The following is a 14,760-nucleotide window of genomic DNA, read 5'->3' as shown; positions in this document are numbered from 1 at the left end:
TGTGTACAGTATACCGTGTGAGGTATGTAGGACTGTCAGTAGTTGGTGTGGCATACTGGTGATGTGTGAAAGTTGGGATTGAAGGAGCAGGCAGTATTTTAAAGTATTATTTAGGGTGTGTAATACGGATTACACAAGGATAGTTTCAGAGACTTCGTTGAGTCCAGTAGGCTGGAGAGATCCACACTTGAAAATCCAGAAGACTTCTAATCTCTTCAGTATTTCAAATCTATTCGAACGGGATTTAGGAACATGATCAACAGGGGTAACATTGAAAGGTTTAGCAATCCCTTTGTGGGCCAAGGCACAGTGCCTGGAAAGTCCATGTAAAAGGAATCCCGTCCTTATATTAAACCTGTGCTTATTTATCCTGCTGCGTAACTTTTGAGTAGTCCGCCCAATGTACTGCAGGCCGCAGCAGCATTCAATCAGGTAGATGACAAATTCCGACTCACAGGTAAGATGGTATTTTATCTGGAGGATTTCGTCCGAGGTTTTTGAGCGGAATTCTTGACGGTTATGCATAATTTCAGCACAGCATAGACATCTGGTTTTTCCGCATCTATAACTACCTGGTTTTCCTTTTTGAGTTGGTCTTGGTTGTAGTTGTCTGAGCTGGCTTGGAGCAAGGAGGTTTTTGATGGTGGGGGCCCTACGGAACGTGACTCCTGGATGTTCAGGTAGATTATCACAGAGAAGTTTGTCGCTCTCAAGGATGTGCCAGTGTTGTTGGAGAATTTTCTTGATATGATTTGAGGTTGAACTGTAGGTGGTGATAAAGTTGAGTTCCCAATTCTTGGTGGTGGTTCTTTTTGTCTTCGGTTTAAGACAGTCCTCTTGTGTCAGATTTTTAGTTTTTTCGTAGGCGTCAGATAGTAGTTTCGGGGGGTATTTTTTGGCCGTGAATCTTTTCTTGAGTATCCCAGCCTGAGTGCAGAAATCTTTTTGGTTAGAGCAGTTTTTCCTTATTCTCTTGTATTGAGAGTAGGGGATATTCTCAAGCCACTTCTTGTGATGCCCACTGGAGAAGTCAATATAGCTGTTAGTATCGACTTTTTTGAAAAAGGTAGAGGTGACGAATTTGCTGTGATCATGTGATATGATCAGGTCTAGGAACTCAATGGATGTATTGCTGGTATGTATGGTGAAGGTAATACCCCAGTGGTTTGCATTTAGGTGTTCTAAGAGGTAGTTGGTAGATGTTTCTGGACCTCGCCAGATGAAAATTAGGTCATCGATGTACCTCCGATAGAGAATGATGTTCTCCATGATGCATATATGGGGCCACAGCAACATCATGGAGAACATCATTCTCTATCGGAGGTACATCGATGACCTAATTTTCATCTGGCGAGGTCCAGAAACATCTACCAACTACCTCTTAGAACACCTAAATGCAAACCACTGGGGTATTACCTTCACCATACATACCAGCAATACATCCATTGAGTTCCTAGACCTGATCATATCACATGATCACAGCAAATTCGTCACCTCTACCTTTTTCAAAAAAGTCGATACTAACAGCTATATTGACTTCTCCAGTGGGCATCACAAGAAGTGGCTTGAGAATATCCCCTACTCTCAATACAAGAGAATAAGGAAAAACTGCTCTAACCAAAAAGATTTCTGCACTCAGGCTGGGATACTCAAGAAAAGATTCACGGCCAAAAAATACCCCCCGAAACTACTATCTGACGCCTACGAAAAAACTAAAAATCTGACACAAGAGGACTGTCTTAAACCGAAGACAAAAAGAACCACCACCAAGAATTGGGAACTCAACTTTATCACCACCTACAGTTCAACCTCAAATCATATCAAGAAAATTCTCCAACAACACTGGCACATCCTTGAGAGCGACAAACTTCTCTGTGATAATCTACCTGAACATCCAGGAGTCACGTTCCGTAGGGCCCCCACCATCAAAAACCTCCTTGCTCCAAGCCAGCTCAGACAACTACAACCAAGACCAACTCAAAAAGGAAAACCAGGTAGTTATAGATGCGGAAAAACCAGATGTCTATGCTGTGCTGAAATTATGCATAACCGTCAAGAATTCCGCTCAAAAACCTCGGACGAAATCCTCCAGATAAAATACCATCTTACCTGTGAGTCGGAATTTGTCATCTACCTGATTGAATGCTGCTGCGGCCTGCAGTACATTGGGCGGACTACTCAAAAGTTACGCAGCAGGATAAATAAGCACAGGTTTAATATAAGGACGGGATTCCTTTTACATGGACTTTCCAGGCACTGTGCCTTGGCCCACAAAGGGATTGCTAAACCTTTCAATGTTACCCCTGTTGATCATGTTCCTAAATCCCGTTCGAATAGATTTGAAATACTGAAGAGATTAGAAGTCTTCTGGATTTTCAAGTGTGGATCTCTCCAGCCTACTGGACTCAACGAAGTCTCTGAAACTATCCTTGTGTAATCCGTATTACACACCCTAAATAATACTTTAAAATACTGCCTGCTCCTTCAATCCCAACTTTCACACATCACCAGTATGCCACACCAACTACTGACAGTCCTACATACCTCACACGGTATACTGTACACACTGTATTATATGCTAACAGCCCTACATACGGCATACCTGAGTATACCTGGGTTACTACCATTCCCACCCTCCCCTACCCCAGGCAATACACATATATTTTTTCCCAATAGGGGCTAAAAAATACTGTCCCCATCTCTACCATACCACATACCTCATACGGCTGCTGCATACCCTACCCAGTAGATTCTAACCATTGTCCACTTAGCTAGGTGCCTCACAGCACATCTAGCCGGTCACACTACTCTTCTACCCTAATCCGTGATAGTTCCTCTAATCAAGCCGGCCACACTACCCTTCTAGTTTTTCCAAAATAGGTCTGCCCCTTTTCTGTGTCATTTTCTTCCAACACTGGTCCGCCCCTTTTCAACACTGCCACTGCCGCATATCGCCCCGATTTATATGTTCCAAAATAGGTCCGCCCCTTTTCTGTGTCAATTTCTTCCAACACTGGTCCGCCCCTTTTCAACACTGCCACTGCCGCATATCGCCCCGATGTATATGTTCCAAAATAGGTCCGCCCCTTTTCTGGTCATTTTCTTCCAACACTGGTCCGCCCCTTTTCAACACTGCCACTGCCGCATATCGCCCTGATGTATATCGCCCCCTTTCCAATACCGCTGCATATCGCCCCGTTTCCAACAAAGGTCCGCCCTTTTTCTACTCCACTACTGCTGCATATCGCCCCGCTGTGCGATAGCAGACTCACCCGCACTGGTACAGTACCTTTGTAGATCCGCCCCTTCTCAACTCCGCCACCGCTCCATATCGCTAAGGGTTCTGACAGCTCAATAGTCAGAGTGATACGCACGGGACATAGGTCTCCGCCCCCTGACCTATCAGGAGCATCTCCAGCTACGCTTACCAAATCATCCTTACTCCCTCAGCCGCAGTAACTAAAAAGGATATCAATCTCCGGCCGATATTATTTCCCAGTAATCCCTACACATACATATATCAGATTGCCCTTGTAATCTACTGACGCCCTGGCCGGCTAGTGCAGATATAGTAATGCACTCGTACGGGACCGAGTTCCAGCTACAGATGTTCTACTTACCCACGCTACTTGCGTAAACCATGTCTGTGAATTGCCAAATGAACGTAACCTTTATGGTTGCGTAAGGAATGTATTTTAACCGCATCTGTTCACTATGTTGTATGCACACTGCCAGACGAAGGGTCCAGTTCGGACCAGAAACGCGTTGCTTTCTGTGCTAATAAAACCACATTTAGACACTGAGAAGGGTCTACAGAGCTTTCTTTTCATCAGGACCAGCGCCACCAACGGCCCAACTTTTGCCTTTTTCTTGTTATTTACACTGCTGGGACATCACCTTTGCTCCTGAGGACCGTGGCTGCAGACCTGAGACATCACCTAAGGCTATCACAGATGTTGTGCTCTCAGCACAACGAAAATAGGTGAGTGTTGCAACTTAACTTGTTTTCATCTCACCTATAAACATCCTTCACTAGGGGCGCATATCCCTGTTTTTTTCTTCTACTTTCCTGGAAGAAGAGGCTCCACTGGACCACCTGTATGACTCTAACAGCTTAAACAGATATCTTTTAGTTGAACAATACTTATTCCCTATCACTTTTTTAAATTAGAATCAAGTATGAATAATATTGTGTATACACTCATCAACTATAACATTAACAACCACCTACTTAATATTGTGTAGTTCCCCTTTGTGCCATCAAAACAGCTCTGACCCATCGAGCACGTACTCCACAGGGCTACGGAAGGTGTCCATCATATGTGCCAAGGCATTTACAACAGATTTTTTAGGTTATGTAAGTTGTGAGTTGAGGCCTTCATGGATCAGACTTGTTTTGACAGCACAACCCACATATGTTCAATTGGATTGGTGAAGAGAGATGCAGCTTACACTGATTGGTACAGTTGCTAAGGTAACCCTAAAACGCCCAGCGAGTTCTGTGCATGAGTCATGTTCATTCGTGCAATTCGCTGGGTATTGTAAAATTCTCTATGATGTTCAGCATATTTTAGAACAAGGGATAGCTGCAAGTCTCATTTCCCATCTTTCTTAAAGGAAAACTGTCAGCCTGTTCACCCAAACTAAACCCACTGAGTTATAGTGTGGGTGAACAGGAGTCAAACAAAGGTTACTTACCTAAATGACAGTATACTGTCCTGTACTCACTCCAGAGTGTAATTACCTATAAAACACCATAAAAAGCAATATTACAGTAGAATCTCACAGTGTCGTTTAATCTCCCCTTATCACCCCCACCCCATATCATTCATCCCCCTTTTATGCCATGCACTATCTTATTCCCCCGTGCATTGTGCCAAATTATCCTCCCCCTTACCCCCTGTGTCACATAATGTCCCCTTGATCCCCCCTCCCCGTGCCATTTCATTCCCCCTTTATAACCCTCTGTGTAAATTCATTACCCCTCTTTATGAAGTGGCACAGGGGAATAAAGGGGGAATAAAATGTCACAGGGGGAAGAAATGGCACAGGGGGTAATAAAGAGGGAGTGATGAGTTTGCACTCAGGGTAATAAAGGTGGAATTATATAGCACAGGGGGGGTCAAGAGGAAATGATGTGGCACAGGGGGTAATAAAGGGGGGAATGGTTTGGCATAGGGGGAATAAAGTGTCACCGAGGAGATCAGGGAATGAGGGGGTGAATGATGTGGCCAGTGGACATACAGAAGCAGTAGACCACTGTTTAAACATTGGTCTTCTGCTTCTGTGCTGGGGCTTCTGCAGGGGGGTGCAGCTGGGGCCTTGGCTGTATTGGCTGTACGCCCTGTATCGGCAGCCCTGTGTACAAGGTAGGGCTGGCACATAAGCCTGGTTTTCCCCTATTGGGAGTGTTTTGTCCCCTAATGGGAGTGTTTTGTCCCTTATCGTCCCTACTGGGTGTGTCCGCGTCCGCTATTGGGAATGTTCTCTATTTGGAGGGTGCAAATACATTAAGTCTTATGGGACTCTGCCGGGGAATTAAAAACTGTCCGCTATTGGGAGGTGTCCCCTATTGGGAGGTGTCCACTAAGGGAGATTTCACTGTAGTACCTTTTATCTCCCAGGGGTTACAACAATTCACATACAGAAAAAAGAACAACTATTGTTTGTGGGTAGAGCAGTGCTTTGGCCAATACTATTCATTCATTCATAGATTGATACTTCACCACGGGGGGGGGGGGGGGGGTTGGAGGGTGTGAATAGATATCACAGCCTTCTCCTTTTACGTTTGCTTGTCTCACAAACCCACATTCAATTCCCAACTACAGGTTAAGTGTCTCTTCACTCCAGTTAGAAAGGAAATAAATAAGATAGTTAAAATCTGGAGCCTTCTCACACTAGACCTGGTCCTGCTTCCATAGACATGACACGGCACTGTAGCCATGCATGGCATGGGGAACTGTAATGGAATAGGAATGCATCCTCCATCCCAGCACAGTTCCCTGCAGCATCCATCATTATTGCTTAGGTGGTAAATAGAAGGAGTTGTTGGAATATCTGTACAGAAGTACTCCTAATTCTTCTTGTTTTTTATTTTATTTTTTTATCTGTAGGGAACTAACGGGGATCCCGGTGTACCGGGTGTGGTAGGAGAACAAGGATTGAGGGGTTCGCAGGTAAATACATTCATGTCACACAGTTCTTATTAAAATTTTGTCTCATTATTGGATTTCTACAAGTCAGCATAAGTGGAGTGCTGGGAACTAAAACAGGTAGGACCTTTTCTACTCTCCGGACAACCCCTTTAAATCTCACTCCAATTACAAAAATATAACTCTGCTGACTCTGTCCCAGTCTACACACAAATCTGGAAATTGAACTGCAGAAATTGTGAGTCTATTGTGTGTGCTTGAGTGACCAGTGTGAAAACAGCGATATTTCAGAATTAATTTTTATTTATAGGGATGTCTGTATAACAACAAAAAAAAAAGCTGCAAATTTAATTTTCTAATGATAGATTTCCAGTTGATTTTGTTGGTAATGTCAGATTGCATCATAAGTAATTTAGATAACTTCAGCATAAGAAATCAATGGGAAAATAATAAGTATTTGGCAAAGACTTTCTCATGAAGAAAGAATTTATAGTCTCAAGGGTGGGAGGTGTAAGGTCTTGGATTTCCTGGATTTTTGATATTTTACAATTTATGTCCTGTTATAAGGACTTGATGATGTTGCACAATCTAGAAAAGTTCACTCATGAATGCACATGGTTATGTTTACTTCGAAATTATTTCAGCTAATAAGAAGTCAGACACAGGCCCACATCTTACTAAAGCAGTAAAGATAAGACCTGGCTTACTGACTGTCCACTGTTCTCAATAAAAGGGATTAAGTTGGATAATGTTATCCATAAAGAATTGTCTACAAAGTTATCCAAAGTTATTATCATGGCCAAGGTGACAAAACAAATATTGGAAAATCTGTCTCACATCTGAACAATTTGTGCCACATTTACTAAGAGCATTCTGGGTCAATATTTCCTTATTTAAACAAAGACATTCTAAATCTGATTTCTAAACTAAATCCAATTAAATCTAATTTCTAAATAGAGAAAGAGACAATGTTTGTCAAGTATGTAAAGTTCCCAACTAGAAAAGTCACATTGTTTAGCACTGATGATCAACCATTTTTTTGTCATCCTATTCCATTCACAACTTTTTATCCAGACTAGAGATGAGCGAATTTTTTGAAAAATTCGATTCGACCGATTTGCCGAATTTTCAGAAAAAATTTGGTTCAGACTGAATTTATTTGCGGCAAATCGCTATTAAAAATGGCTATTTCTGGCCTACAGAGAGCCTCAATAGGGGTGTAGAACACTTGCCTTGTTGTCACACGCATAGGGTGTGTGCTGTTTTAGTGAAATAATACTGTTGTTCAGTATGACATAAAGATCAGAGGCGTCGCTATTAGAGTCATTGTCGCAGAGCGGCACAATGAAAGAGCCTGGAGGTGGCATCAGTATGAGGAGACCATATAGTGGCTAAATAGCACAGCCTGGAGTTGGTGGCAGCATATAGTGGCTGAATGACACAGCCTGGAGTTTTTGGTAGCATGATGAGACCATGTAGTAACTGATTGACACAGCCTGGAGGTTGCGGAAGCATGAGGAGTCCATATAGCCTCAATAGGGGTGTAGAACACTTTACCTTGTCCTAACACACATAAGGAGTGTACTGTATTAGTGAAATAATACTGTTCTTCAGTATTACAGGTATCGCTAGTAGAATCACTGCCACAGATGTGGCAGCAGGGAGACCATATGTCGTCAAAATTTAAGAGAATAAAGAGATGTTTATATAATTTTTATTTAAGTTCATTTGAATTTATTTACATATTTTGAGTACCCATTATGGTGAGCATCGAGCTGGCTATCCTCCGCCAGGTGAGATACCACCTGTTCCAGCCCCTGCCTCTCAGCACCCCCTGACTGTGAAAGTGCAAATGTTTCATTTAATCAGTTATGGTTCATTGTTATTGCTCCAAGCTGTTTCATTGGATTCTTGTGATAATTCCATAGGTAATATGATGTCGACGACCATAGGGCCTCAGTCTTGAAAAGATTACATCGATTTTTTTTACATTTAAATTTAAGATTTATATTAGATTCCCAAGTTTAATGTCCCAGTGTTTACTTTGAACTAATACTGTATGGCCACAAAACCCAATCTAACAAGGAGTCACATGGCTGCACAATGACAGAGCCTAGAGATGGCAGCAGCCCGACAAGACCATAGGGCCTCACAATAGAAAAGATTAAAGATATTTTGTAAAATTTAATTAAAGATTTTAGATACATGAAAATGTTTAAAGTTTAATCTAAGGTGCCAACAGCATATGGAGACCATATGGTGGCACAATGGAGGTGGCAGCAGCATGAGGAGACCATAGGGCTTCACAATTCCAAAGATTAAAAGATACATTTTCAAATTTTAATTAAAGATTTTTGGTAGCTAGTGTTACCATAAAATTTTTTAGGTAGCCCCCTCTGCCCTATGTGTGCTCCAATATCATCAGCTTTGACATTTCTACGACACGCGGTGTGTTTCGGGTGAATTACCAGACCCACAAGTTCAACATCCCTACTCTATGCTATGCTCCGCACCAGGGACTCCGGCACAATGCTACCTTATCAAAGGGGATGGGTTAGAGAGCTTGGCTACACCCCCAGCACTGAGGAGTGGGTGACCTCATTCATGCTGTGCCACAAGGCATCCAGAGCAGTAGCTCTACAAGAAACAAACTGCATGCACTATTTCTCCCGCTACTATCTCCCATCCCAAAATAACATCCATTATGAATGACGGACGAGAACGGGTTAAAACGTGTATTAGAAAAATACCATAGACTATAATGGGATTTACTAACGTAAGTTAGGGCTTTTCTAATGGCCATTTTACCCTGCGATCGCCCGCGATTTTATAACGGGTGTTATATAACAGGTCCTTTTCATAGTGTGAAAGGAGCCTAAGAATAAATCTTCTATAGTGAATAGCAATAAGCTAAGTTCCATATGAGGAGCTCCAGAAATAGGGTTAACACATCAAGTTATCACATAAGGAGCCTGGCAGTCCGGCTGTTGGCGTTTGCCGGTAAGCGATTCCTGAAAATCAAAGTCACAGGCACTAAATGCCACTCATCCACTCCGAGCAAGTCCTGAGGGTCCCGGGGATGTTATCTTCTTGCTAAAGCTGGAAGTGGCGAAAGAACCGGCAAGTGCGATCTCTCGCCACCGCAAGCTCCCGGCATGTGACATGGATTGTGGGCGGTCACGTGACACAAATTTCAGTCTGCTGATCAGAGAGATTCTTTTTACTTGCACAGGCTCCGTAGAGTGGCTTTGAGTTGAGATGGTGTAGACGCCCTGCTGTCTTCACACAGGTAAAGGAATTACTGGGATTTAACCAGTTCAGGGCAGCAGATCATGATCTGGAATGTCCAATAATCTGGCAACTTGGATTTGGATCTGAATCCGGTGATGTGAGATTATGTCCAATGTGTTAACAAGGTTTTCCAGAGTTTAAAATAATGTGAATAAAAAATAAAAAAAAGTAAAATAAAATAAAATAGAATAAAACGTCTCTCCAGGGTTAATACTGCATATGCAACGGTCTGAATAGGTCTAGAGATACCAAAAGCGTTTCGGTAAAACCCTTTCCTCAGTGGTCAATAGCATGCAATTTATTTATTATATATTTATTATTTTTCTCTCCAGATATATATATATATTGTCACGATGCCGGCTGGCAGATAGTGGATCCTCTGTGCCAGAGAGGGATTGGCGTGGACCGTGCTAGAGGATCGGTTCTAAGTCACTACTGGTTTTCACCAGAGCCCGCCGCAAAGCGGGATGGTCTTGCTGCGGCGGTAGTGACCAGGTCGTATCCCCTAGCAACGGCTCAACCTCTCTGGCTGCTGAAGATAGGCGCGGTACAAGGGAGTAGACAGAAGCAAGGTCGGACGTAGCAGAAGGTCGGGGCAGGCAGCAAGGATCGTAGTCAGGGGCAACGGCAGGAGGTCTGGAACACAGGCTAGGAACACACAAGGAAACGCTTTCACTGGCACTAAGGCAACAAGATCCGGCGAGGGAGTGAAGGGGAAGTGAGGTGATATAGGGAAGTGCACAGGTGTAAACACTAATTGGAACCACTGCGCCAATCAGCGGCGCAGTGGCCCTTTAAATCGCAAAGACCCGGCGCGCGCGCGCCCTAGGGAGCGGGGCCGCGCGCGCCGGGACAGAACTGACGGAGAGCGAGTCAGGTACGGGAGCCGGGGTGCGCATCGCGAGCGGGCGCTACCCGCATCGCGAATCGCATCCCGGCCAGAGGCGGTATCGCAGCGCCCCGGGTCCGTGGAACCGACCGGAGCGCTGCAGTGAGAGGAGTGTAGCGAGCGCTCCGGGGAGGAGCGGGGACCCGGAGCGCTCGGCGTAACAGTACCCCCCCCCTTGGGTCTCCCCCTCTTCTTGGAGCCTGAGAACCTGAGGACCAGACTTTTGTCCAGGATATTGTCCTCAGGTTCCCAGGACCTCTCTTCAGGACCACAACCCTCCCAATCCACTAAAAAGAAGGTTTTCCCTCTGACCTTTTTAGATGCTAAAATTTCTTTGACGGAGAAGATGTCCGAGGAGCCGGAGACAGGAGTGGGGGGAACAGATTTGGGAGAGAAACGGTTAATGATAAGTGGTTTAAGAAGAGAAACATGAAAGGCATTAGGAATACGAAGAGAAGGAGGAAGAAGAAGTTTGTAAGAGACAGGATTAATCTGGCGCAAAATCTTGAAAGGACCAAGATAGCGTGGTCCCAACTTATAGCTAGGGACACGGAAGCGGACATATTTGGCGGAGAGCCATACCTTGTCTCCAGGGGAAAAAATGGGAGGAGCTCTTCTTTTCTTATCCGCGAATCTCTTCATGCGTGAAGAAGCCTGTAAGAGAGAATTTTGGGTCTCTCTCCATATGATGGAAAGATCACGAGAAATTTCATCCACAGCGGGCAGACCAGAGGGCAAGGGGGTAGGGAGGGGGGGAAGAGGGTGACGGCCGTACACCACGAAAAACGGGGATTTGGAGGAAGATTCAGAGATTCTGAAATTATACGAGAATTCGGCCCAAGGTAGAAGATCTGCCCAGTCATCCTGGCGGGAGGAAACAAAATGTCGTAAATAGTCACCCAAGATCTGGTTAATTCTTTCTACTTGTCCATTGGATTGAGGATGGTATGCAGAAGAAAAATTTAATTTAATCTTGAGTTGTTTACAGAGAGCCCTCCAGAATTTAGACACAAATTGGACGCCTCTATCCGAGACGATCTGCGTAGGCAACCCGTGAAGACGAAAAATGTGTACAAAAAATTGTTTAGCCAACTGAGGCGCTGAAGGAAGACCAGGAAGAGGGATGAAATGTGCCATTTTGGAGAATCGATCAACGACCACCCAAATAACAGTGTTGCCATGGGATGGGGGTAAGTCAGTAATAAAATCCATACCAATCAGAGACCAAGGTTGTTCGGGAACAGGCAGAGGAAGAAGAAAACCAGCGGGCTTCTGGCGAGGAGTCTTATCCCGGGCACAGATAGTGCAGGCTCGCACAAAGTCCACCACATCAGTCTCTAGAGTCGGCCACCAATAGAAGCGAGAGATGAGTTGCACAGATTTCTTGATGCCCGCATGACCTGCGAGATGGGAGGAGTGACCCCATTTGAGGATTCCGAGGCGTTGGCGTGGAGAAACAAAGGTCTTTCCTGGAGGAGTTTGCCTGATGGAGGCTGGAGAAGTGGAAATCAGGCAGTCAGGAGGAATGATGTGTTGAGGAGAGAGTTCAATTTCAGAAGCATCTGAGGAACGAGAGAGAGCATCGGCCCTAATGTTCTTATCAGCAGGCCGAAAGTGAATTTCAAAATTAAATCGGGCAAAGAACAGAGACCACCTGGCCTGACGAGGATTCAGCCGTTGGGCAGACTCGAGGTATGAGAGGTTCTTGTGATCGGTGTAAATAATAACTGGAAATCTTGATCCCTCCAGCAGATGCCTCCATTCCTCAAGTGCTAATTTAATGGCTAGAAGCTCTCGATCCCCGATGGAGTAGTTCCTCTCCGCCGGAGAGAAGGTCCTAGAAAAAAACCCACAAGTAACAGCATGCCCGGAAGAGTTTTTTTGTAGAAGGACAGCTCCAGCTCCCACTGAGGAGGCATCAACCTCCAATAGGAAGGGTTTAGATGGGTCAGGTCTGGAGAGCACGGGAGCCGAAGAGAAGGCAGACTTGAGTCGTTTAAAGGCGTCTTCCGCTTGAGGAGGCCAAGACTTGGGATCGGCATTTTTTTTGGTTAAAGCCACAATAGGAGCCACAATGGTAGAAAAATGTGGAATAAATTGCCTGTAATAATTGGCGAACCCCAAAAAACGTTGGATGGCACGGAGTCCGGAGGGGCGTGGCCAATCTAAGACGGCAGAGAGTTTATCTGGATCCATTTGTAGTCCCTGACCAGAGACCAAGTATCCTAGAAAAGGAAGAGATTGGCATTCAAACAGACATTTCTCAATTTTAGCATAGAGTTGATTGTCACGAAGTCTCTGAAGAACCATACGGACATGCTGGCGGTGTTCTTCTAGATTGGCCGAAAAAATTAGGATATCATCAAGATATACAACAACACAGGAGTATAACAGATCACGAAAAATTTCATTAACAAAGTCTTGGAAGACAGCAGGGGCGTTGCACAGGCCAAAGGGCATGACCAGATACTCAAAGTGTCCATCTCTGGTGTTAAATGCTGTTTTCCACTCATCCCCCTCTCTGATGCGGATGAGGTTATAGGCGCCTCTTAAGTCCAATTTAGTAAAGATGTGGGCACCTTGGAGGCGATCAAAGAGTTCAGAGATGAGGGGTAAGGGGTAGCGGTTCTTAACCGTGATTTTATTAAGTCCGCGGTAGTCAATGCAAGGACGTAGAGAGCCATCTTTTTTGGACACAAAGAAAAATCCGGCTCCAGCAGGAGAGGAGGATTTACGGATAAAGCCCTTTTTTAGATTCTCCTGGACGTATTCAGACATGGCAAGAGTCTCTGGGGCAGAGAGAGGATAAATTCTGCCCCGGGGTGGAGTAGTGCCCGGGAGGAGGTCGATAGGACAATCATAAGGCCTGTGAGGAGGTAGAGTCTCCGCTTGTTTTTTGCAGAAAACATCCGCGAAGTCCATATAGGCCTTAGGGAGACCGGTTACTGGAGGAAGCAGAGAGTTACGGCAAGGGTTACTGGGAACCGGTTTTAGACAGTCCTTGGAACAAGAGGGCCCCCAACTCTTGATCTCCCCAGTGGACCAATCCAGGGTTGGGGAATGAAGTTGAAGCCAGGGAAGTCCAAGGAGAATTTCCGAGGTGCAATTGGGGAGGACCAAAAGTTCAATCCTCTCGTGATGAGATCCGATGCTCATTAGAAGGGGCTCCGTGCGGAAACGTATGGAACAGTCCAATCTTTCATTGTTTATACAATTGATGTAAAGGGGTCTGGTGAGACTGATCACTGGGATGTTGAACCTGTTGACGAGAGAGGCCAAAATAAAATTTCCTGCAGATCCAGAGTCCAAGAAGGCCACAGAAGAGAAGGAGAAGGCAGAGGCAGACATCCGCACAGGCACAGTAAGACGTGGAGAAGCAGAGTGGACATCAAGGATTGTCTCACCTATGTGCGGAGTCAGGGTACGTCTTTCCAGGCGGGGAGGGCGGATAGGACAATCCCTCAGGAAGTGTTCGGTACTAGCACAGTACAGGCAGAGGTTCTCCATGCGGCGTCGTGTCCTCTCTTGAGATGTCAGGCGAGACCGGTCGACCTGCATAGCCTCCACGGCGGGAGGCACAGGAACAGATTGCAGGGAACCAGAGGAGAGAGGAGCCGAGGAGAAGAAACGCCTCGTGCGAACAGAGTCCATATCTTGGCGGAGCTCCTGACGCCTTTCGGAAAAACGCATGTCAATGCGAGTGGCTAGGTGAATAAGTTCATGAAGATTAGCAGGCATTTCTCGTGCGGCCAGAACATCTTTAATGTTGCTGGATAGGCCTTTTTTAAAGGTCGCGCAGAGGGCCTCATTGTTCCAGGATAATTCAGAAGCAAGAGTACGGAATTGTACGGCATACTCGCCAACGGAAGAATTACCCTGGACCAGGTTCAACAGGGCAGTCTCAGCAGAAGAGGCTCGGGCAGGTTCCTCAAAGACACTTCGAATTTCCGAGAAGAAGGAGTGTACAGAGGCAGTGACGGGGTCATTGCGGTCCCAGAGCGGTGTGGCCCAAGCCAGGGCTTTTCCAGACAGCAGGCTGACTACGAAAGCCACCTTAGACCTTTCAGTGGGGAACTGGTCCGACATCATCTCCAAGTGTAATGAACATTGGGAAAGGAAGCCACGGCAAAACTTAGAGTCCCCATCAAATTTATCCGGCAAGGATAGTCGTAGTCCAGAAGCGGCCACTCGCTGCGGGGAAGGTACAGGAGCTGGCGGAGGAGATGGTTGCTGGAGCTGTGGTAGTAACTGTTGTAGCATAACAGTCAGTTGAGACAGCTGTTGGCCTTGTTGCGCAATCTGTTGTGACTGCTGGGCGACCACCGTGGTGAGGTCAGCGACAACTGGCAGAGGAACTTCAGCGGGATCCATGGCCGGATCTACTGTCACGATGCCGGCTGGCAGATAGTGGATCCTCTGTGCCAGAGA

At 45.5% G+C, this 14,760-nt stretch overlaps 1 protein-coding gene across 1 annotated transcript in view; it reads left to right on the top strand.

Moving 5' to 3' along the window:
- The window catches only part of LOC130273600 (collagen alpha-6(VI) chain-like), a 199,983-nt gene that overhangs the window by 98,865 nt on the left and 86,358 nt on the right, over positions 1-14,760 (top strand). Inside the window, exons 21-22 of the mRNA XM_056520674.1 lie at positions 4,064-4,098; positions 6,114-6,176. Coding sequence (XP_056376649.1) covers positions 4,064-4,098; positions 6,114-6,176 — 98 coding nt within the window. The remainder of the gene's footprint in view (positions 1-4,063; positions 4,099-6,113; positions 6,177-14,760) is intronic.

Source organism: Hyla sarda, chromosome 5, assembly GCF_029499605.1.
Source record: "Hyla sarda isolate aHylSar1 chromosome 5, aHylSar1.hap1, whole genome shotgun sequence".
Classification (NCBI taxonomy): Eukaryota; Metazoa; Chordata; class Amphibia; order Anura; family Hylidae; genus Hyla; species Hyla sarda.
The sequence above is the reverse complement of the archived record's forward strand: the minus strand, read 5'-3'. Positions and strand labels throughout refer to the sequence as shown.